Below are 25894 nucleotides of genomic sequence, written 5' to 3' on the forward strand. Positions count from 1 at the left end.
GTGAAAGGGACACCTGCATGGTATGTTGCATCCCAGGTGCCAGCGTCAGGGATGTCTCAGATCAGGTCTTCAGCATTCTTAAGGGGGACGGTGAGCAGCCAGAAATCATGGTACATATTGGTACCAACTACATAACTAGGAAAAGGATTGAAGTTCTGAAGAAAGAATATGGGGAGCTAGGAAGGAAGCTGAAAAGGAGGAAGGGTAACAATCTCTGGTAGTAAATTGCTGCCTGCACCATGTGCCAGTTAGGGTAAGAATAAGGTAATTTGGCAATTGAATGTGTGGCTGAAGAACTGGTATGGGGATAGGGTTTCTGATTTGTGGATTATTGGGATCCCTTCTGGAGAGAGTATAGCCTGTACAAAAAGGACAGATTACACCTGAACTTGGTGAAAATGTCCTTGGGGGCAGGCTTGCTGGAGCTGTTGGGGAAGGCTTAAATTAGTTTGGTAAGGGATGGGAACCAGAGTAATAGATCAGAGGTTGGGGCAATTTGTGTGAAAGTAGATGCAGCATTTAGAAAGACTGTGAAAAAAGTTAGGAAGTGGACAAGGCATAATGGCAATCAGTTGAATGGGTTGAAATGTTTCTATTTTAATTTCCAGTAGCATTAGAAACAAAGGTGATGAACAGAGCATGAATCGGTACATGGAACTATGACATTGTGGCTATTACAGACACTTGATTGTTACAAGGGCAGGAATGGCAAATGGATATTCTGGGATTTTATGTGTTTTAAAAGGGACAGGGAGGGAGGCAAGAGGTGGGGAAGTGACATTGCTAATTAGGGATAGTATCACAGCTGCAGAAAGAGAACACATTGTGGAGCAATTGTCTACTGTATCAGTGTGGGTGGAAGTCAGAAACAGGAAGGGAGCAATCAGTCTATTAGGAGTATTCTCTAGAACCCCCCAATAGCAACTGAGATGCTGAAGAGCAGATCAGGAGGCAGATTTTGGAAAGGTGCATAAATGACAGGGTTTTGTCATGGGTGACTTCAACTTCCCTAACATTGATTGGAAACTTCTCCGTGCAAAGGTTTAGATGCGGTGAAATTTGATAGGTGTGTCCAGGAAGGATTCCTGACACAATATGTAGACAGGGCAACCAGAGAAGAGGCAATGAGTCAAGTCAGGTGTCAGACCTCTCAGTGGGAGAGCATTTCAGAGATGGTGATCACAACTCCCGGATCTTTACCATAACCTTGGGCAGGGATAGGAGCAGATGGTACGGAAAGTATTTAAACGGGAGAGGAGGAATTGTGATGCTATCAGACAGGAAGTTGGGAGCATAAATAGGGAACAGATGTATGGGAAAATGCACAATGGAAATGTGTTGGTTCATTAGGGACCACTTGCCTGGGGTTCTGAATAGGTTTTTCTCATTGAGGCAGAGAAAGGATAGTAGGGTGAAGGGACCATGGTTGAGAAAAGATCTGAAACATCCAGTCAAGAAGATTAATGAAGCACATGTAAGGTTTAGGAAGCAAGAATCAGACAGCCAGGAAGTAGCTTAAGGATGGACTTAAAAGAGCTAGAAGGGTACATGTGAAGGCATTGGCGGGTAGGATTAAGGAAAACCCCAAGGTGTACCTGTACATCAAGAACAGGATGAAGAACAGAGTGAGAGTAAGAATGATCAAAGATAAAATATGCCTGGAGTAAGAGGAGGTAGGAAAGGTCCATAGTAAATACTTTGCTTCAGTATTCAACATAAAGAGGATCCTTGACTAATGCGAGGACAGAGTAAATCAGGCCGAAGAACTAGAATACGTCAATGTTAAGAAAGAGTATGCACTGGAACTTTAAAAAAAAACATTAGGATAGATAAATCCTAATTGAACGGTATATACTCCAATTTACCGGGAAGTGAGTGAAGAGATTGTTGCATCTTTGCATCTCCACTGATCATAGTAGTGCCAGAGAATTGGAGGGAGGCAAATGTAACTCTTTAGTTCAAGAAAGGTAATCAGAGTAACCCTAGGAATTATAGAGCAGTGAATCTTATGTCAGCAGTGGGCAAACTATTGGAGAGGATTCTTAGGGACAGGATTTATGAGCATTTGGAAAAGCATAGGCTGATTAGGGATAGTCAGCATCAGTCAGGTAGGTTGTGCCTCACGAGCTTGACTGAAGTGTGTCATTGATTACAGAAAATATAGCAAGAGATAAGTAGAAAGTAGAAGCAGAAAGGGATTTAAGTCTTGTGGTGATTTTGAGCAGATACCTTGTGGCAGCAGTGAAGTAGTAGAAAGCATAAAATTGGATATTCATGTACTACGTTTAAGTGAAGAATATTAACTTCCACGCTAGATCATGTCTCACAGGTTTATTTCCTAAGTGTAGATAGGAAAATTTTCAACAACATATCCTGGAAGCAACAGGGGAGAAGTCAATTAAATATCTAATATGAAGTTATGAGCTAGATCTAATAACATTAACAGATTTATCCCAATGTTATGATTAAAAGGTAAAATGAGAAATGGCTACTTTTGAGTCTGGCTGTGCACCTTACATTGAGACAGAAACTATCCATAATAAAATGGAAAAAACTGTAATGAAACAGTGGAATGTATTAAATAAATAACACATTCCACTGCACCACTACAGTTACAATCACACAGACAATTCAAGAAACAAGACCCAGATTCTGAATGACAAACAACAAAAAGTGACAAAGCAAGTGGTTAGAGTTGCAAAGTTGGAAAGAAGCAGGAAAAAGCTAAGAAAATTATACGTTTTTTTCAATTAGCAAAAAGGGTAATCAGAGGAATTACAACCCACTTAAGAACATAAGAAATAGGAGCAGGAGTAGGCTATCTGGTCCATCGAGCCTGCTCCACTATTCAATGAGGTCATGGCTGACCTGGCCATGGACTCATCTCTGCCTACTTGCCTTTTTCCCATAACCCTTAATTCTCCTACTATGCAAAAATCTATCCAACCTTGTCTTAAATATTTTTACTGAGGTACCCTCCACTGCTTCATTGGGCAGAGTTCCACAGATACACCACTCTCTGGGAAAAGCAGTTCCTCCTCAACTCCATTCTCAATCTACTCCCCCGAACTTTGAGGCTATGTCCCCTAATTCTAGTCTCAACTACCAGTGGAAACAACTTCCTTGCCTCTAACTTATCTATTCCTTTCGTAATTTTATATGTTTCTATACGATCTCCTCTCATTGTTCTGAATTCCAGCAAGAATAGTCCCAGGCGACTCAATCTCTCCTCAAGGTCTAAGCCCCTCATCTCTGGAATCAACCTGGTGAACCTTCTCTGCACCACCTCCAAAAACAGTATATCCTTCCTCGAATAAGGAGATACTTTTAAGTATGGCCCTGTACAGTTGCGCATAACCTCCCTGCTCTTCAATCCCTCTAGCAATGAAAGCCAACATTCCATTTGTCTTCTTGATAACCTGTTGCACCTGCAAACCAGCCTTTTGTGATTCGTGCACAAGCAGTCCCAAGTCCCTCTGCACAGCAGCATGCTGCAATTTTTTACTATTTAAATAACAACCTGCTCTTTCATTTTTCCTTTCAAAGTGGACGACCTCGCATTTACCAACATTGTACTCCATCAACCAGACCCTAGCCCACTCACTTAACCTATGTCTCTCTGCAGACTTTCCATATCTTCTGCACAATCTGCATATTCCACTTAATTTAGTATCATCAGCAAACTTAGATACATTATACTCTGTCCCCTCTTCCAGATCGTTAATGTATATCGTGAACAGTTGCGGGCCCAGCACTAACCCCTGTGCCACACTGCTCACCACTGATTGCCAACCAGGGTAACACCCATGTATCCCAACTCGCTGCTTTCTATGAGATAATCAATCCTCTATCCGTGCTGATATATCAACCCCAACTCTATGCATCCTTATCTTATGGATAAGCCTTTTATGTGGCACCTTATCAAACGCCTTCTGGAAATCCATGTAAATAACATTCATCTGTTCCCCTCTATCAACTGCACTTGTTATATCCTCAGAGAACTCCAGTAAGTTTGTCAAACAGGACCTGCCTTTGCTGAATCCATGCTGCATCTGCCTGATGGATCCATTTCTTTCCAGATGCCTCGCCATTTCTTCTTTAATGATAGTTTCAAGCATTTTCCCAACTATAGATGTTAAACTAATTGGCCTATAGTTAGCTGCCTTTTGCCTACATCCTTTTTTGAACAGTGGCGTGACATTTGCCGTCTTCCAATCTGCCAGGATTTGCTTGGAGTCCAGAGAATTTTGGTAAATTATCACCAAAGCTTCTACAATAACTTATGCTATTTCTTTCCATACCCTGGGATGCATTCTATCAGGACCAGGGGACTTATCTACCTTCAGGCCCACAAGTTTACTCAGCACTACCTCTTTAGTGATAGCTATTGTATTGAAGTCCTCACCTCCCACTGCATCCATAACATCTCTCCTTCGCATGTTAAGATGAGTCCCCCACCATGAAGGCCGACACATAATAGTCATTCAAAGCCTCTGCCATTTCCTTATTACCCAATATTAATTCCCTATTCCCCCTTCTCATTCTCCAAGGGACCTATATTTACTTTAGCCACCTTCTTCCGCTTATTATAATTATAAAAACTTTATGATCTGTTTTTATATTTTAGTGGTTAGTGGTTCTTTGTTGCTTTTTAAAGTTTTCCTAATCTTTCAGTTTCACACAACTCTTGGTAACTTTGTATGCACAAGCTTCTAGTTTGATGCCTTCTTTTATTTCCTTAGTTATCCAAGGCTGGCTCTCCCCATCCTTACTGTCCTTGCTTTTAACTGGAATATTCTTCTGTTGAGCACCATGAAAAATTTCCTTGAAAGTCTTCCACTGTTCCTCAACCATCCCACCATATAGCCTGTGATCCCACTTTAAAAACACACACGGAGATGCGATAGATTTTACTACTATGACTAGTATTTTTTGCCCATCTCCAATGATCGCTTGAACTGTGGTGTCCTCAGGCTCTACAGACTAGGCTGACAGATCTAGAGTCATAGACAGACCAGACTGGGTAGAAACAGTGACTTGGTGAATCTGATGGAATTTTATAACAAACTGATAGTTTCATACTCACCCTTGCTAATCCCAGGCTTTTGAATTCCAGTTTTACTTAATTAATTTAATTCAAAGCCACTGCACTCTCACTTCCAGATCAACTGCCCTGGTCACAAGTCCAACAATATGTCTTATAGAGTATAGAGAGAAACTACTTTCATTTTCTGAGCATCAAGGAATATGGTGGGAGTACTCGAAAAATTATGGTCAGGTCTTTCAGGAAGTGTCGGGAGATTCTTCTGTGGAGTAAATTCACTACACCTCCAGAAACAGCTATTGGTGTTCAGTTAACATTTGATGAACATAAGTATCAGGTGATATGAAGAAAACCTGGATGCAAAATATTAGAACAAGGATCTTCCATGAATGTCGGGACAGGCTCCAAAAAGTACAATGACAATTTCACTAGGAACAAATAGAGGTAAGCTAGTGCAGAAAAATTCACCAGAAGAATGAGGAGGACTCAGTTAGGAAGCACGAAGTACTCATGCACATTTTATGGAATTAGGGATCCAGACTTTGTCAAATGCAAACAGACAAGGATCGACTACAGACTGGTTACCTGCTGAGCCGTGTCTCTGGCATACTCCAAAGCTGGCATTGTGCCCATGTAGAATTTGACCTCTTCGTCAACATCCTCCAGCTCTTTCTTGACCTTCACTTTGGAGGGTTCAATGGTGTTAATGATGTCCACCTCTTCGTCACTCTCAGATTCGGTTTTCAGAATACTCTCTACTTCCATGAGCCTCTGGCAGAGTTCACTAGCCCCAGTATATGTGGCAGGACATTCTGAAATACAAAGATAAACATCTAAATGGTTCCAAGAGTCTGAAAATAATGAGTCCTGTAAATAACATCACAAAGTTTTCAGTAGCCGTAAGTTTGAATCCTGGTGCCCTACTTAGCATTGTACTACAGTAATCAGATTCATTATAGTGTTCCTGAATCTGGAGTCCAAACGTGCATGCCACACAGTACTTTAAAAGTGACATCTGCTCAGACGTCATGCTTCTGTGCCAGGAACCTGATGTAAAACCTTGTCTTCCGCAGGCATTCCCACAGGAATGAAATAGTGATCTCACTGCCTTGCGGCTGAGTGTACTATCAAGGCAGAGTGAAGGGGCTGATACTGGAGAACAGGTAACTGAGGTGGTCACTCAGCATTGAAATACATTGCTCAGTGATGTGGAGTTCATGGCTAGCGACCACACAGAGAGAAATCTCAGGCCTGGTAGTGCTTGTATGCCCACAGAGAGGACACAATGACATCCATCAGCTTCAATCGATCTGGGTTCCTCCAGATGGGGGTAGTTGTTGCCAGTCCCCAGTAATGATTCAGACTCATCTGTGGTCTAGAGCTCCAAGTTCTGAATGACTGCGCCAATGGGGAGGACAGGAGTTAGTGTCAGAGCAGTGCTCGAGTAATGTTACAATGACCCCTTTTGGTGTTGCTTCCTGAGCACAGTGAGATTCTAGTACAAAAAAGGACCTAGTAAATGACTAAACTATAAATACAGGGAAAATGTTATAAACAACATTCTCTCCAGAGAAGAAACTTCCAATTCAATGCCAAAATGTTTTACTTTTTAATGCAGGGTATAGAATCCAAATCCCCCAACTATCTGTAAGTATTGACAATTTAGTACGTAAATGTAAGGGGTCAAGCTAACCAGTGACAACTTGTTCCCCAGAGTGACTTGTGTCTGATAATACTTTAGACAAACATTTATGTATTCCAGATGACTTTTAAATGTTGATCTAATGTTACCCTAGCAACTTAACCCTGCAATAAAACCACTAGGCAGGCAAGGATACCATGACAGACTATGATGAAGTCTGTAATTTTACAAACTGTTAAAATGGCCTATAGAACAGCTGCCGGGGTATTAATGTCAGTTGTAATATTTAGAAACACTCGCTAACAAAAAGACACTAATTCTTTTCAACCAAACAGAATGCTCAAAGAGCATCGGATAATGGGTGAATATGGAACTGATATCAATTCAGGCAGAAGGGCTGATGCCACTTTTTGGGTAATTTGTTGATAAAGACTTCGTAAATATTGGATACAGGGAAAAGAGAAGCCTCACTGTAAGGTACAGGAGGAGGAATTTCTACAAATCAAGTCTCCATTGTACATAGCACTAGAAGAACCTCCACTGTCCAGAGTAAAGATGAAAAAAACCTTCACTGTAGGGCATATGGAAAGAGTAGTCTCTACTTTGCATAGGGCACCAGAGAAGGCACATGCCCACAGAGTACACAGGGTATGAGAGAAACCTCCACTCCAGACATGGAAAGATGGTACACTGTTCAGATATATCTGCCGTATAGGTGTACAAGGTGCTTCCTGTGCACAGAACACATAGGCCTAGAAATGCTTTCACACAACTATGAAAGTATTGTGCTCTGCAGAGGAAAATTGGCCCAACTTGGGAAAGAGCAACTTTACACACTTAACTTAGGGCTGCAGCACTGAGGAAAAAAAAATCATTCCCTGATATTCTGCACAGTTCTGTTCAGCACTAGTTACTTTTTTAGCCTAACATTTCCACAAATGATGCCAACGGTAGCACAAAATTCACCTGCAGTGTGACTTTCAGCTTGCATGTGGTAAAGAGATACAAGGTAAGCAGCAAGCACAGGGTGATGAGCCTCCCTCCTATGAAATAGGATATGTGTCCACCCCATCTTGCAGCTAAACAAACTCTTGTCTTCACTATTTTAGGTCAAATGAAGTCCACTGAACCTACCATTTGTCGGAAGAATTGCCCTAATTTTTCCCTCTTCATTTTTAACTTGAAGGGGATTTCAGCCTTTCTCCACAGGTCTCCACAGAACTTGACAGGTTAATTTGGTTGCTTCATCTTTCTAACCATAATCGAGTTATTGCTTGGTCTTTTGGTTGGCTTACCTGGCTCATTATCTATTTGCGTCAGTATATCTTCCATCAGTTCCTCTTCGACAGATGTCTCTGGATCAGGGGGTGTGTACCCACGATGGCGGCACCAGCGCACTATCTGTTTGGTCTTCATGGCTTCTGCGCTGCTAAACCGCGGACATTTTTCCAACACCTCCTGCAGAACCTTTCTCACAGCTACTGCACGCTGCCACTAGGAGAGAAAAGGTGGCAGAAAAATGTAAAGTTGTCTTCTTTACAAAACACCCCTAAAACAAGTGTAAAATAATAAATTAGTGAAATTATCCTCAGAATGAGGCAGTCAAAAAGGCCAAAATAACTCCTGGCTTTCATCTGAAGTGGACGGTTGAATAAAGTGTGGCTTCAGTTTGGAAAAGCCTTGGTCTGACTACATCTGGAACTCTACTTGTACGGCCCAAGAAATGGAACAAGGAAGAAACCTCAAGTCTGCTTCACCATTCAGAATAACTCTGTACTCTCTGTGATTCAGGTCCACTTAACTGCCAATCATCATATACTCCCAATTGCTTGATAAACAAAAATCCCCCAGTTTTAGGCTCAGTTACAGGATTTAAAGCCTTCTGAGGTTTCAATTTCAAGAATTTCAACCTACTGCTTAAATAAATTTCTCATGAGTTAAGTTTAGTGACACCCTCTGTTGAGACTACAACTCTGGCGTCAGAACTTCCAGCCAGAGGCACCTCATTTCACCATTCAACTTGGCAAACACACCCAAGATTGTTGTACTCACCTTTCATTCTTTCAAATTCCGGCAAGGAAAGTGTCAGTCTTACTCACCCTATTCTCATAAGAAATCCATCTCCTCTGAGATCAATCTATATTGAACAGACTCCAAAGCAAGTACACTTATGGGTACTGAGAACAAAATTGCAATCAATGCTTCAAATGAAGCTTTTCCAAACTCATGAACAATCTCATCATCACTTCCCTTTTGTACTCCAATTTCTTGCTATAAATGCCAACATATCCATTGTCTTTCTCACTGCTTCCCATCTATGTGCTTACCTTACATACTCCATGAACAAGGACATCCAGATTTCTTTGTGTAATCGATAAACAGAAAAAAAAAGACGCCTTAGGCTTTTCCTTACACTCCATTAAAATTACTCCCGTCATCATCTTTATGAGGCCCACATTTATTTTTGCCTACTGTTTTTTTTAAACAATTATAAGGTGTAGGAGCCATATATCTGTTCTCTATTTGGTTTGTATTCTGTGCTGAGCATTTATTATGGTAAGGGAATAAGTTATGTACTCATGCTTATTTCATGGCAGTTTAAAGCATGGAACTGCAGAGGTCATATCTTTGCCGACCGCTGAGATAACCCTCAATAATGCTTAATTATATGTTTGCTATTGCTAATGAAGGATCAGAATAAGGAATTCGACTCATTGGAGCTGTGGCTGTGTCACACAAGTATGACAACTCTGTGGGTTTGCAGGCTGGCAGCAATTGTTTTGTTTTGATTTTGAATCAATTCGGGCCATTTTTGCTGAAGGGCATCAACTTGTTTCTCTCTCCACAAATGCTGCTTGACCTAATGAGTATTTTCAGCAATTTTAATTTTTACTCAAAAAAAGAGGACAGTGCAAGATAGAGTCCCCACATCACGCAGCATTTGGGCACACCCTGTAACACAAACTGACAAGTGGCCCTTGTATCATCTTGTACAGCTCCTGTCAAACCAAATCTACTACTCCCCACTCATAATAGTCTCAGCTACAACAGGGCACTAAGCAAGGGCTAATTGCTTTATATAAATACATTGCTAGCAAATTAAAGCTAATTTTGGTTATGCTTTCAAAATCCTCTACTAATTTTCATCATGGGTCAATGAGCAGCAGTCGGGGCGGGGGGGGGTGGGGGGGCAATCCTGCTGATTTGCTTTAACTTAAGGCAAAATGCATTGGACTGAAATTTGAACGGGACTCATGAACACCATGAGTTGGACCTTACCTCTGCAGCTCTCCTCTTCCCAATATTCCAGCTGTAATACTGTTCCAGAGAAATGGCACAGAAGGGATGAGAGTCCTCAGCTGTTGGAGAAAGTTTACTGATCAATACCTGCACCTGCTGTACAATCACTACTGGCTATCCACAGATGTTAGAGAAATGAGGTGATGAGACAGCAGAGAGTGGTTAACACATCACATCAACTAGAAAATTATAAACAAAGTCAAGAAATAAACAAAATGAACAGAGTATTAAAGTGATTGGTGCATCATCTAACTACATCACATGCCCATCACTTCAAATTGGAGAGAATGCACCCATCCCTAATTGGCTCTGTAAAGGTAAAGCTTTGGTCTTCTCAAGCTGCCACGATTGCACAGCTTGATACGCAGAGTAATTTATTAGGTCATTTTAGGAAGCAGGTGGTCAGCTATATTGGTCTAGGGTTACAGAATGGGGAAGGTGACAGCTTCCAATCTTAAATCATTTGGTTCTTTTTCTAATTCACAGAATCTGGTAGCTTTATGACAACTTTTACTTCTTCATTCAAATTTTCATACTGCCAGAATGAAATTTGAACTGGCATTTCCTAGATTATTATCAACCCTATTGTACCACTGCTTTCATTTAAGCTACCTTTTCACAAACCCTGAACGTAGGCAGCATCTGGAGGAACAGAAACAAATTCAAGACCCAGCTCGAACCATACACCCCGTCAAAGTATAATCTACACCAAAGAGGGAGATCTTTTCCTGTATACCTGGCCCAAATTTACCTCAACCCAATACACTTAGTACATAAATAGTCTGATGTAAATTAGCTTTGTTTAACAAAAAGCTCATTGAAAATTAAAACAAATCTGCAGATGCTTATCATCGTCAGGTGCCATGCCCAGTTTGAGCTTTGACTGCTATGGCCCACACACTCCTGTTTCAGGTCAAGTGGATCAATTCATTGGTATTCATTTCCAATTCTCTGGCTGCTGTCTCCATCATCATTTGTCTTTGTCTTCCTCTTGCTTTCTTCCCTTCAATCTTTCCCATAATTACCATGCATTCTAACTCCTCTTTCCTAATCACATGTCCAATGAAGTTACGTTGCCTTTTCATGATCTCATACATTATTTCTCTTTTTGTGTTTGCTCTGTTCATGACATCCTCATTAGATATTTGTTTCGTCCATGATACTCTTTGCATCCTCCTCAAAAACCACATCTTTGCTACTTCAATTCGTTTCCTCATGTTACTAGATATTGTCCAACATTCTGAGCCATAAAACTGGATAAACGTAACATTTCAGTACTCTGAAGCGGGTTGTCATGCCTAGTTTAGTATTGGTCAGTATACTCTTCATTCTCGTAAAGGTGTCTTTTGCCATCCCTATTCTTCTTTTGATGCCTAAGTCGCACCTGCCATCTGATGTCACCCAGCTTCCTAAGTAGCAAAAGTTCAGTACCTGTTGTACGTCTTCCCCGTTTATTCTCAGCCTGCAGATAGGATTATCCTTCTTTTTGGATATCACCATACATTCTGTCTTCTTGCAACAATTGATAGATAGACACATTTTTGCACTTTCTTCAACAATTATATAAATTAAGTTTTGTAGTTCTTCCTCCGTACTTGCAATTAACACAGTGTTATCTGCATACCTAAAATTATTGATGTTTTCACCGCCAACTTTGATTCCCAAGATGTCTCTGATCTTTCGTAATATTGCTTCACAGTACACATTAAATAAATCAGGGGAGAAAACACACCCTTGTCTAACGCCTCTCTTGATTTTCGTAAAATAACTACAGATTCTAGTTATCTGAAATATAAACAGAAATTTCTGGCAACTGGTCAAGCTGGGTCTTGAATCCGTTTCTCTTCCTACAGATGCTGCCCACATTCAGAGTTTGTGAAATGGTATCACTGCATTCAACATTAGTGTTTGAAATGAAAATCAAAGAGCTTTACTCACTTTTCTTGGGCGTGATCAGGGGTAACTTCTTCAAGATGGCAGAGAGTAGCTGATGCATATTCTCAATGTATTCAAGGCTAAAGACAGCAAGGGATGAGATACTGGTTATGTTTTGAATCTCTAAAAAATGCTAACTCCAACACCCAGCAAACACCTATCTTTACTTATAGGCATATTTCCATTCTGACATGTGCCTGAATTGATGGTACAGAAGAAAGATGTTATGTCAACTAACATTTTCCAGTTGAAGCTTTAATACTGCAACATAAATTATTAGCAGGATCTCTTTATCTCTTTCCTCTCTATTTTTCATCTGGTGTTACAGGGGACTGCCTGTACGAGAAGGGGACTGCCTGTGGACTGCTATTATAGGGGACTGTCCATGGACTGCTGCTACAGGGGATTGCCTGTGGACTGCTATTACAAGGGACTGTCCATGGACTGCTGTTACAGGGGATTGCCAGCACTAGAAGGGGACTGCCTGTAGACTGCTGTTACAGGGGACTGCCTGTGGACTGCTGTTACAGGGGATTGCTGGCACTAGAAGGGGACTGCCTGTGGACTGCTGTTACAAAGGACTGCTTGCAATAGAAGTCATCTATTTTATTTTTATTTGTTTAGATACAGCGCGAAATAGGCCCTTCTGGACCTTCAAGCTGCGCAGCAATCCCCCAATTCAACCCTAGCCTAATCATGGGACAATTTACAATGACCAATTAACCTACTAACCAGCATGTCTTTGGACTCTGACAGGAAACAGGAGCACACGGAGGAACCCACGCATTCCACAGGAGGACATCGGGACTCTGAACTCTAACACCCCAAACTGTAATGGTGTTGCGCTAACTGCTACACTACCTTTCTCATCTGCTCTCTGTGAAGCTAAGCACTGGTTGCTGCAAAGCTATTTGACTGTGCTATACTTCATACATACATTCCCTGCATTTCAAGATACACACCTTCTTTGGGTGACCAAAGAAGAATTACCAGGATTCCAATGCAGCAGACATAAATATCAAATATAACTCAGCTCATTCTGTAGAGGCCAGAGCATGCCTTATAAGTGGATGGAGCATCACCCTGAATCTAACGAGCGAGTGTTTGATGGGCAATATAGTAGGAGCCTTATTCAATACCTAACATGTACAGTACTCACTGCTAAAATTTAATGAACTAGGTGATATCCATAGAAAAAAAATTTTTAAGTCAGAATTAAGCTCTGGTCTTACTCAATCATTTCAGATGCCCCAAGCAATACTGCTCGTTCCACCTTCACGGTGCCAGCTGTGCAAATCGTGGGGCTGAAACAAGTTCCTGAAGACCCAGGTTCTGTCTTGACTGTACAAAAATGCAAGAATAACACACAGACATTACACTGCTTGGCTATCAGTCAGCAAACAGTCCTATTTTTGTTTGCTTTTTTTTTATATTTACACTTAATATTTGATGCTCAAGTTAGTAATACAACAATTCTTAAATGCATTCTCAATACTTCACTGCCTTCTGAACATTTTGATATGATGATTAACCAAACTTATGGCTAAGAAAAATATTTCAAGATATTTCCTGCAGGAATGGAGACCAATATGATATTGATAATCTTAAAATCTGCTTGACATTCACAAGCTTCTCCAGTTATCCTTATAGTGGAAATCCTTCATCTCCAGAATGGTTTAATCTCTCCTGTGCTCTACTTGCCATCCTTCTGAAACTGTGGTGAACAAAAATTAATGCAATACTCCAGTTGTGGACCTAATGTGGGGAAAATAGGATCTATGGAGATAAACATCATGGTCAGCATGAATGGGTTGAATTAAAGGGCCCATTTTGACGTTGCAGAATTTTTTTTTTTGACTTTATGGGCTCCTAAATCCACGACAGAAGGAAACATTGAGAAATGAATGGAAACATTAAGTGGTGGTGGTGGGGGAGGGGGTAGAGAAAAGCATGGGAACATGGAAATACTAAATGAAAGCATCAACTTCAGTAGAAGGAAAATATACTGAGTGAGGGCACTAATTTTTTGTGGGGTGGGGAACATTTCTACATTTTTCCCATCATGGGAGTGGGTGAAGGAACGAACTCTGTTGCTGGTAAAAATATTGAATGACTGAATTGACTTCTGATGAAAGGAGTTAGAGTTCCATGACAATAAAAATCATAACTTATTTCCCTTATCCAGCCACCAACATTTCAACTGGATTAAAGTCAGGAAGTGAAGATCACACTGGATCTTCACACCAAACCCCAAAACCATCTCCACAAGAGGTCATCCCTGGCAAAGACAACATTTATTACCTACCCTCATCTCTAGTACTCTTTAGAATCATTGAATCCCTTCTGGTAGACACAGAACCACAGTGCTGTTAGTTTAAGAGCTTCAGGATTTTGACAAAATGAAAATGACATAATGGTGGTTTGTTTCTAAACTGAATGATACAGAACTTGGAAACAAATTTGCAGGGAATGGTGTTTCCACACACAACTGGTCTTTTCTTGTTGAATGGAAAGGGTCGGAGGTTTGTCAGCAGTTTTTGAAAAAACCTTGATGGATTTCTGTAGAGTGTTCTGGAGATGGTACAATGTGGAAGGAGGTGCTGGATTTGGTATCAATCATAAGGGCAGTTTTGCCTTGGAAGGCGCTAACCTTTTTAAGAACTTTCAAGCTGCCCTCAAATCATTAAGCAAAGAGCAGTCTTACATTGCTGATTCCTGCCGTTGAAAGGCTTGGGATGTAAAATACATAAATTCTGCCCACTCTTTTAGTCATAGAAATGACATTGCTGGTCAAGTTTAAAGTGACCAGAGGACTTTGATGGTGTGGGATTTTGCATCAAAAATACTGGTGATAACCAAGGGCACATTGTTAGGCTCTCTCTTGTTGGGAAATGGCATTGCTTTATACTTGGTGTTGCAAATGTGACTTGCCAACTACGAGCTCATATTTGAATGTTGGCCTGCTATTATTGTAACCAGATTTCTTTACAGTACAAGGAATTGTGAATGGAACTGAACATTATGGAAAATCATATATGATTAAATCTCCAACTTTTTGATTGTGGAAACGTCCATGATGATGTAACTGAAGATGGCTGGGCATGGTGAAGAAATGGTCAGACAGTAGTCAAGATGGAGAATGAAATACAATTTAAAAAATACAAAAAAACTTTATTATCTATGAAGTTCAGAAAGCTTACTTTAAACATCTTTCCTATAATGAATCAATCAGAACTGAACACAATTACACAGATTGGAGAGCCAATGAGATTGTGTAATGGCAATAGGCAAATTGTAGCAGGTCCAGGTCCTTGCTAAGACAGGAATTGGTTCTAGCTATAACCAACCTCTTGAAGCACTTTATTACAATAGATGTTTGAGCTACAGGCAACAGTAATTGAGACAGCTCATCCTGCTCTTTTAGTGTACAGAATAATTACTTCCCTCGAGTCAAGTGGCCACCTCAGACTACAGCAGTGAGATTGAAGATATCCTTGACTACTACAGCCATTTGGTTGGCACCGGTCTTTAGTACTCAGCCAGGTACAACATCGGGGCCTGATGCATTGCGAGGCTTCTCCCTTTAGAAGAATGTTCAGAGGTTGGCCTCCAACACAGAGATCACAGGGCTGCAGAGTTTCACACAGGTGTAGTGTTATTCCCCCCTTCAAAGCCCTCATAAAAGGCACTGATCTCATTAGGGAGTGAAGATCACTGCCATTTATCCTGTTAGGTTTCACCTTAGAGGAAGTAAATGTGTACAAACCCTGCTACTACTGTCGTGTATCCAATTCAGTCTTTAGCTTCATTCAGTTACCTTTTTGCTCACAATGTCCTTCCATAATTTATATCTGGACGACGTAGGGTTCTGGATTGCTGGTACTGAATACCACAGATCTAGCCCTCAAGAGACAACGGATCTTCTGGTTCATCCAGGGTTTCTCTTTTAGGAAGACTTGGTATTTTCTCAAAGGGACAAACTTGGGCACACAGGTCTTGAAGAAGTCAGTGACACTTGTGGCATACTCATTCAGATCCACAGATGAATCCCTGAATACGGTCAAGTCCATTGATTGAAAGCAGTCCTGTAAACAGTTTTCCATCTCCCTTCACCATACCTTCACCAACTTTATCACTTGTACTGGAGTCCTCAGTCTCTGCCAATATGCTGAGCGTAGAAGTATAACCAGATGATTTGACTTGCCGAAGTGCAGGCACAGGATGGCACAATAAACGTTCTTGATGCTGGTGTAACCCAGAGATCGAGTGTATTGGCTTCTCTTGTTCTACAGGTTTCATCTTGGTAGTTTACTGTTTACTCTTTTCCATAGGAGCTCTCTGGCCTGCTGAGTTCCTCCAGTATTTTGTGTGTGTTACATGTTGTAGTATATGGTCAGAAAATTCTTCAGGTTAGCCTGGTTGAAGTCTGGGGAGGTATCAGGGTGGACTGTCCAATGGCAGTGATCGTGGTGTTCAGTTCTTGCAGTAACAGATTAACGTTTGCTGGAGTGGAATGTACACCGTTCCCAGGATGATTATGGAGAACTTCCTCGGCAGGTAGAATGGACAGCACTTGACCACCAGATTTTCCGGGTCAGGCAAAAAGGACTGAGACAGAACCACCACGCCTGTGTACCATGGTGAGTTACCCATTAAGCAAACACCCCCATCTCTTTCTTTCTCTTATGCTGTAATCTAGACCTTGTACTGGATGGTGTGACGTTCAGGCTATAGCACTGTGTCCAGAGTGCTGGAGATGAGCCATGTCTCTGTGAAGCAGAGTACACAACAGTTTCTGATGTCCTTTCAGTACTACAATCTTTTTTTTTTCCAGACTGTACATTAGCCAGTGGATGGTAAAGAGGAGGGACCTTAGGGCCCTGTGTTTCCATTTTACCTGGAGCCCTCCCTGGCAGCCCTGTTTCCTGAGACAATGGAGACCTCCCCTGAGGTTCCAGCTGATGCACTCACTCTGTGGGTAGCCTGGAGTCCGGACTGTGCCAGGTCTGAACTTTGCTGGTTCACTGAAATGTTTTGAAACAATGTTACTTACTGCAGTCTCTGTGACTGCAGACATAACTGTAAATGGGAATGCTTGACGATTCCCTAAGACACAAAAAGTCTCCCTTCTCTGGTGCCATTTTTGTTTATTTTGTTTTCGCTGTGAGCCAGTCGAAGTTGGGTGCCAGGGCTTTGTTGGCCATTCATTACAGTGGACTCTAAAACTCCTTGGAGTTAAAGAACTGCAGTGCAGAAGAGCCACCAAGAACATTCTGGAGGCAGCTGAAAAGGCCTAGCGGTGGCTGTAGATCTGTGGATTAGTGCGCCACTTGGACACAAGTTGGGGGCTGATCACCCCTGGCTGGGTCGCCCGGTCGAGGTTGTCTGATGACTAAAGACCCGAAACACCCTAAGACGCCGGGTTCATCACTAAAGACGTGTCCAAGTAGCACCAGAAGGTGTATTCTACAATAACAATAATATAATCCTCCAAAAGATGTAATTTTACAAAGGAAAGTGACCAATTATTTTTCTTCCCTCCTCTGCTATAAGTGCTGATTTTCACAATTTCTGAGTCATGATCAAAAGGAATGGAAATTTAGCCCACCATGTCCGAGCTGATGGTTACCCATCTATGCTAATACAATTTTCCAGCACTTTGCTTGTAACTTTCTATCCCATTGAATTTTAAGTGTTTATCTAATTACCTTTTAAATACTGTGAGTATACCTGCCTGTACCATCCCTCAGGCAATGGCTTCCGGATTTCAGTCATGTATGAGTGAATAAATCGTTCCTAACATCTCCGACTCTTTAGCTTAAACCTTTGCCCTCTGGTTGCAGACATCTCTACTATAGGAAAAAAGTTGCTCATTATTTATCCTATCTATGCTTCTCATAATTTGTATACCTCAAAAGAAGAGACAGACCTTTCAGTACTGTCCTTCTGTAAATGTTGCAGAGGAAGACATGGCAATTGAGATGTTTTTCGCAGGATGAAGTGGATAGAAGGTTTAGCTCACATAGAAAAGTTATACACTGTTATCTTACCTGATGGTGGCTCAATGGCTTTTCCACTTACAGTGTTCATCCCAACAGAGGAACTGCACTCAAAGGAAACCGCACTGGCTGCTCCTGAATTGCTGACCTTGCTGGACCCTTCACCACTGTGCAGAGAAGGCACCATTGGTACTGCCTGAGAGCCAACAGAGATCCTGCGAGCTGACTGGCTAGTGGCAAGCTGAACTGGCGATACAAGGAGGGATGGTTGCTGACCTGAGACTTTGATGACAGGCACTGTGGAGGGTGCAGGGGTGCTAGAGCTTGTCAACTCAGACTGATGAAAAAGATAAAGAATTAGTAGTGTCATACTGCTTTTCGACTAATTGTTCAGATTCAAGACCAGAGAGGTCCTGCAAGACATACTCTTAAATCTGATCACATCATTCTTAAAAGAGTTAAAAGCTTAAGGTTCAAAAGTTCAAAGTAAATTTATCATCAAATAAGCATATGATGCAAAACTCTTCTTGGGCTTCCAGCCAGGTATAGGTGTCGATTTTAACCCATCAACACCTGCACCCAGCTGGCAGCTCGAGAAGTGTTTGAACATCATGTACGCTGCGAAAGCATTAGATTCTCTTTCAAATATGCATGTTACTAAATACTAGCTTGAGATTTATTTTCTTGCAGGCATTTACAGAAAACAAAATACAATAAAATTTTATGAAAAACTATAAATTACAACAAAATCTGACAAAAACCAAGGTGCAAAGGAAGACATACTGTGCAAATAAAATACCGAGAACATGATTTCAAAGAGATTTGTTTCTTAGCTTCAAATGTACAATTACTGCGCCGTCATTCTTTGTCTGCTCTGCTCAGCCCTCATCCTCTTATTACCTGCTGAGCCACAGTCCCCATGGTGGCTGTTGCTGTTCCTGAGGCTGACGATGATAGGCTGGCTGTCGTGATGACCCCTCCAGTCACCCTCAAGGTGGTGGTGCCAGGCTGTGAGAGGGAGGAAGTTACAGATAGTTGCCTTGTGGCTCCATCAGGCGAGGGAGAATGAACGAGTGAGGAAACAGCAGCTGAGGGCAGAGGGGATGCCTGGGCACTGGGGATGACCTGCATGCAAAAGGAGGGCTTTTATTGTTGGTTTAGTGTCAAGTAACATTTAATATATACAGTGAGAGATTCTTACTGCCATTTTGTTCCTCTAGTATATCTTCTTCCCCCAAGTTGCATGAAGCATAATGACTTGGGCATAACTGCTCTATATCCTCATCAATGATTTGTTTATTTACTTATCACACATACAAAACATACAGTGAAATGCGTAATTTGTGTTAACAACCAACACAACCTAAGGACGTACTCGGGATAACCGCCGAGTGTCGCCACACATTTCAGTGCCAACATAGCATGCCCACAATGTTCAGCAAAACACAAAAAGCAACAAAACAAAGTCCTGATGAAGGGTCTCAGCCCGAAATGTCACCTGTTTATTCTGTTCCATAGATGCTGCCTGGTCTGTCGAGTCCCTCTAGCATTTCATGTGTGTTGCTTTGGATTTCCAGCATCTGCAGACTTTCTTGCGTTTGTGATTAACACAAAAGAAACCCTTTCCTTGCTTCCACCCACCCACCCACTCACACAGGGAATCCTCCAACCCCAGGCTTCCAATGGACTCACAGACAACTGGCCTCCGACTTCCCTGTGGATTCTGATACTCACAGCTTCAGCCATTGGGCTTTGACTTCCAAACGACCTTCAGGCTTTGATCTTCGATGATGGGATTCCAACTCATATACCCTGGGGCAGTGGGGAGGGGGAGTCACCAGCCATGGTGCCTCTTGCTTGCATTGCTGTCCAATCTGGGACCTGACGACTTGGGAAGGACTCGATGACCTGGGGGTGGGGGGGAGATGGGAGGAGGGCATCACTAGCCCTAATCTTCACTGGTAGTCATCAACAGCACTTGCCAGCACAACATCCTTCATGACACATCCACATTGCTGTCCTTCGAACCCAGAGCGCAGGCCTAGACTCCTGCCTAACATTTAACTCCTTTAAATCCTAATCTGATTTCTAACTCCTCCACATTCCTGTTCCTAAACCTTAATTCCCCTCTCTATCCCCAACACGATCCCTACAAACTTAAAAAAAGTACTAAGTCTGAGCCACAAGCTCGACGGAGACCAGAGCTCAGCGCCACATTGACACTGCCTTGGAAGCAATAAAATTGTTGATCTCACCCTCTGGGTGATCCATGATCCCCACAGATAGAAACTACAACTGCCCCCGTGGCAAGAATCTATACAAAGAGGAGCGAAAGAATACGACAGACTAAAAGGAAATAGCACCCTAAAGTAATAAGTTGCAAACATTTTTCTATAAAAATGAACCTGATCTCAGTGAAGGAACACTGGAGTTGCCATGTTTACAAACATGAGGCCAGCTGTAACAATTAATTAACGACAGGCAACATTCCTGAGGCACTTATGAGATGGAAAGCATTCATGCAGAAAAGCGTGGGGTAAATAACCACAGTGAGTGGCCACAGTGGCTGCCATCTCATTGGTTCTTCACCCAACTCTGGAACATCTGGACAGCAAAGTTGTATACATCAGGATGCACTTTTTTGACTACAGCTCAGCATTCAATATTATCAAAACTAAAACTTGATGGCCTTGGCCTCAGTACCTCCTTGTGCAATTGGACCCTCAATTTCCTCACTTGCAGGCCCTAATCAGTTTGGATTAGCAACACCTCCTTCACGATCTCCATCAGCACAGGTGAATGAAAAGGTTATGTGATTAGCCCCCGTATCTACTCACTTTATATTAAGCAAAGCTCCAACACCATATTCAAGTTTACTGACGACACCACTGTCATAGGCCAAATCAAAGGTGGTCATCAGTCAGCATATAGGAGGGAGATTGAAAATCTGGTTGAGTGGTGCCACAACAACGTCAGCAAGACCAAGCGTGTGATTATTGACTTCAGGAGGAAGAAACTGAAGGCCCATGAATCCCTCATCGGGGATCAGAGGTGGAGAGGGTCAGCAACTCAGCAACTTTAAGTTCCATGATGTTATCATTTCAGAGGATCTGTCCTGGGTCCAGCATGCAAGTGCCATTGTGAAGAAAGCATGGCAGTGCCTCGACTTCATTAGAACTTTGTGAAGATTTGGCATGACACCCAAAACTTTGACAAAACTCTATAGTTATGTGGTGGAGAGTATATTAACTGGTTGCATCGCGGCCTGATATGGAAATACCAATGTCCTTGAACGGAAATTCTTAAAAAAGTAGCGGATACGGCCCAGTCCATCACAGGTAAAGCCTGCCCAACCATTGAGCACATCTACATGGAGCGTTGTCACAGGAAAGCAGCATCCATCATCAAGGACCCCCACAACACAGGTTATGCTCTCTTCTCGCTGCTGCCATCAGGAGGAAGGTACAGGAGTCTCAGGACTCACATCACCATGTTCAGGGACAGTTATTACTCCTCAACTATCATGTTCTTGAACAACAGGGTATAACTTTACTCACCCCTTCACTGTTCCCACAACCTATGGATTCACTTTCAAGGACTCTTCATCTCATGTTCTTGATATTCATTTATTAATTTTTTTCCTTTATTTTATTTGCATAATTTGTTGTCTTTTGCATATTGGTTGTTTGTCCATCCTGTTGGGTGCAGTCTTTCACTGATTCTATAGTGTTTTTTGGATTTACTATGTATGCCTGCAAGAAAATGAATCTCAGGGTTGCATATGGTGACATATATATACTTTGATAATTTACTTTGAACTATTAGAAGTGGAAAAAAAGGTTGGACAAAAACAAGATGAGGCAAATTAGCCAAAAATAATAACTATTTAACTGGGATGATAATAATGCACACTTGGACAAGAGGCAAAAAAATATTCAGATTGCTTCACTCTGTGAAGGCAAACTATATTACATAACCTCATTTATGCTTGAGGCTTGACACTTTGTCATCAACTCTATTGGCTTTGCTGGACACAAATTTCACTTTGTTGGGACAAAAATCACTATCCCAAACATCATCTTGCTCGACTGTTTAAAAAAAACTGCAGAAACTTTTGAAATAAAAAATGTAAATTCTGGTAATACCAAACAGGACAGGCAGCCTCTGTGGAGAAAGAAACAGGATTAATGTTTCAGGTCAATAATCTTTTCGAACCTAATGCTCAAATGGGACAGCCAGGCATACTAAACCATGTTCAGTTCCCCACACAGACTTGAAAGAGGTGGAGAGGGTGGAAGAAGCTATATAGTGACCAGCTACTTTCACATTGGAAGAGAGAAAATGTGACTGACTTAGCACTTCAATGACTATGACAACAATAATTCTCTATCAAATTTCTATGGCCGAGAAATTACAGTGCACTTCAGGATGCACACAAATGCATTAATGCAGAGAAGCAGCAAGTGCTTTCTTTGCTAACCCACCCCATCAAAATTCATTTGTGATCAACAACTGAAATTATACTATCTGGTGCATTTCTTAGAAGAACAGTCTCAGGGATTTAGCCACAGGCCAGCTAAACTTGGGTGGAGCAATGAGGTTCACAGGAGCTAATCACATTAATGAGCGTCTAGAAATTAGGCCAGCCATGGAGAGCAATGATTCAGGAAGCCTGCTTTTCGAAGTTAAAGGGGAAAGGAATCTGGCTCTGGGGAGCCATAAGTTCTGTTCATGGACATCAGGAAAGGCAACCCAGCCAGCTGTAGAGATGACCCTGTAACATGTTCAAAGGTCGGGAGGTCCTCAATCAGAAGCACTGACAATGAGAAGGGCTGTTTTTCATCTTGAGGTGGAGGAGGAACATAGAGAGCCATTGATTAAGGGGTTGGGTTTTTTTTTAAATATTGAGGGTATTGAGGGTACAGGTAAGAGAAAGACAAAGTGGGTGGTGGTCATATAAGGATTATGCTTTTATCACCCTCTTCTAAAGAGGAGAGTTACAAAGGTGCACAAACCTCATTGAGAAAGAATTCTGCCTTATCGCTACCTTAAACAGATGACCTTTTGATTTTAAACAATGATCAATCATTCTAGAGTGTTCCAAAAGAAGAAACTTCCTCTCCACATTTTGCAACCAGGACCCCTCACAATTTTTTGTGTGTCTATCTTTACAGATAGGCCATAAAACATGCTTTGCCTTTCACACATATGCCGTAAGTTTTCCCTACATTTCTTTCATTCCATTTTACGCCTCACTCTTGGGGAAATTTTTCCCCTTAAGGATAATTCCCAGATCAATTCAGTCCTCCAACTATAAATGTTCTTGTATCTCAAGCAAGGATTCAGGTATGATTTAGAAAACCTCAGTCTTGTTGATTTGCCAGAGGGCAGCATTTACCTGTGCAAATACAGCTTTTTGGGCAGTGGATACTCTAATCGATTGCTGGTGGGAACTTGTGGAAGGCGGTCCTTGCGCTGTTATACCGGGTCCATGTTTCACAGAGGCTTGAGGAACCGACTGGCCCACCAAAAATGTGCCCTAGAAGTAGAAAAGCTGCAATCAGCACAAACAATTTGAAGGTGAGGAATTCAGCTTCTAACAAGATGAAAAAAAACCAGAATTGGGCTTAAATTTTCACACTTACAGGATAAGAGAAGATTCATTTACAGGATGGCCAAGAGAATATATGAATACAGTCATTTCAGGGGAGTTCTTGGAATAGAGTTGGTTACAAGAAGATTTAAACAAGTGTTTAAAATCATGATAGGAGACATTTTCCACTGGCAGAGGGAATAATCTAAAATAAATGGTAAAAGAAAAATGCAGAGACCTGAAGATTTGATTTTATTTTTCACTGAGAAAATTATGATTGTATGAAAAGGAGGTGCAAGCAAATTTAATGGTAACTTTCAAAATGAAAAAAAATTCCCAGGCTATTATGAAGTTTGTTTTAATCAGGTAGCTCTTTTAAAGAACAATCACAGGCAGGATGGGCCTGTTTTCTGTGTTGTTTCATTCCACCTGCCTTTTCATGTAAGGCCAATGCTGCAGACACTTACTTCTCACATTGCATGTGAATGAAAGCTGACCTTTGAGCAGACATAATTTCAAATGAAGCATTTCACATATGAATATATATTTTTATAATTCTACCTAAAAACTACCTGACATTTCAAGAGTATGAATTTAAGCTTCTGGAAATCAGTGGCTTATAGAACAAAGAACGGTACAGCACAGGACAGGCCATTCGGCCCACAATGTTGCGTCAAATTTTGATGGCAACTTATACTAAATATCCATCTCCTGTGCATCATCCATATCTCTCCTTTCCCTTCATTGTTTTGTTGTTCCGCTGTTAAAAAATGATCGAAAAGTAATCTGGGAAATTATAGGCCGGTAAGTTTGACGTCGGTAGTGGGTAAGTTACTGGAGGGAGTACTAAGAGACAGAATCTACAAGCATTTGGATAGACAGGGACTTATTAGGGAGAGTCAGCATGGCTTGATGTGTGGTAGGTCATGTTTGACCAATCTATTGGAGCTTTTCGAGGAGGTTACCAGGAAAGTGGATGAAGGGAAGGCAGTGGATGTTGTCTACATGGACTTCAGTAAGGCCTTTGACAAGGTCCCACATGGGAGGTTAGTCAGGAAAATTCAGTCACTAGGTATACATGGAGAGGTGGTAAATTGGACCAGACATTGGCTCAATGGAAGAAGCCAAAGAGTAGTAGTAGAGGATTGTTTCTCAGAGTGGAGGCCTGTGACTAGTGGTGTGCCACAGGGATCAGTGCTGGGTCCATTGTTATTTGTCATCTATATCAATGATCTGGATGATAATGTGGTAAATTGGATCAGCAAATTTGCTGATGATACAAAGATTGGAGGTGTAGTGGACAGTGAGGAAGGTTTTCAAAGCTTGCAGAGGGATTTGGACCAGCTGGAAAAATGGGCTGAAAGATGGCAGATGGAGTTTAATGCAGTCAAGTGTGAGGTATTGCACTTTGGAAGGACAGACCAAGGTAGAACATACAGGGTAAATGGTAAGGCACTGAGGAGTGCAGTAGAACAGAGGGATCTGGGAATACAGATACAAGATTCCCTAAAAATGGCGTCACAGGTAGATAGGGTCGTAAGGAGAGCTTTTGGTACATTGGCCTTTATTAATCAAAGTATTGAGTATAAGAGCTGCAATGTTATGATGAAGTTGTATGAGGCCGAATCTGGAGTATTGTGTTCAGTTTTGGTCACCAAATTACAGGAAGGATATTAATATGGTTGAAAGAGTGCAGAGAAGGTTTACAAGGATGTTGCCGGGACTTGAGAAACTGAGTTACAGAGAAAGGTTGAATAGGTTAGGACTTCATTCCCTGGAGTGTAGAAGAATGAGGGGAGATTTGATACAGGCACATAAAATTATGATGAGTATAGATAGAGTGAATGCAAGCAGGCTTTTTCCACTGAGGAAAGGGGAGAAAAAAAGCAGAGGACATGGGTTAAGGGTGAGGGGGGAAAAGTTTAAAGGGAACATTGGGGGGGGGCTTCTTCACACAGAGAGTGGTGGGAGTATGGAATGAGCTGCCAGACGAGGTGGTAAATGCAGGTTCTTTTTTAACACTTAAGAATAAATTGGACAGATACATGGATAGGAGGTGTATGGAGGGATATGGTCCGTGTGCAGGTCAGTGGGACTAGGCAGAAAATGGTTCGGCACAGCCAAGAAGGGCCAAAAGGCCTGTTTCTGTGCTGTAGTTTCTATGGTTTCTATGGTTATGGTTTTTCACAGAACACGGTCTCTGCTTTATTCCAGTTGAAGACTGGTATGGTATATCTGCTCGCGTAGACCCCTCAGCTCCCTGAAGTTAGTCTGCCATTCAGTTAGAGCAAAACACACAAAATGCTGGAGGAACTCAGCAGGCCAGGCAGCAGCTATGTAAAAAAGTACAGTCGATGTTTCAGAACGAGACCCTTCAGCAG

At 41.7% G+C, this 25894-nt stretch overlaps 1 protein-coding gene across 4 annotated transcripts in view; it reads right to left on the reverse strand.

Moving 5' to 3' along the window:
• Positions 1-25894, reverse strand: part of yeats2 (YEATS domain containing 2) — a 173507-nt gene that overhangs the window by 19684 nt on the left and 127929 nt on the right. For all 4 annotated transcript variants that reach the window (XM_072255690.1, XM_072255691.1, XM_072255692.1 and 1 more), the window contains 8 exons: positions 23319-23459; positions 18821-19045; positions 17972-18257; positions 13154-13262; positions 11925-12001; positions 9966-10045; positions 7982-8180; positions 5630-5856 (listed from right to left, as the gene is read on the reverse strand). In XM_072255690.1, the coding sequence (XP_072111791.1) occupies positions 5630-5856; positions 7982-8180; positions 9966-10045; positions 11925-12001; positions 13154-13262; positions 17972-18257; positions 18821-19045; positions 23319-23459 (1344 nt within the window). The remainder of the gene's footprint in view (positions 1-5629; positions 5857-7981; positions 8181-9965; positions 10046-11924; positions 12002-13153; positions 13263-17971; positions 18258-18820; positions 19046-23318; positions 23460-25894) is intronic.

This window comes from Mobula birostris, chromosome 4 (assembly GCF_030028105.1).
Source record: "Mobula birostris isolate sMobBir1 chromosome 4, sMobBir1.hap1, whole genome shotgun sequence".
Taxonomy (NCBI): Eukaryota; Metazoa; Chordata; class Chondrichthyes; order Myliobatiformes; family Myliobatidae; genus Mobula; species Mobula birostris.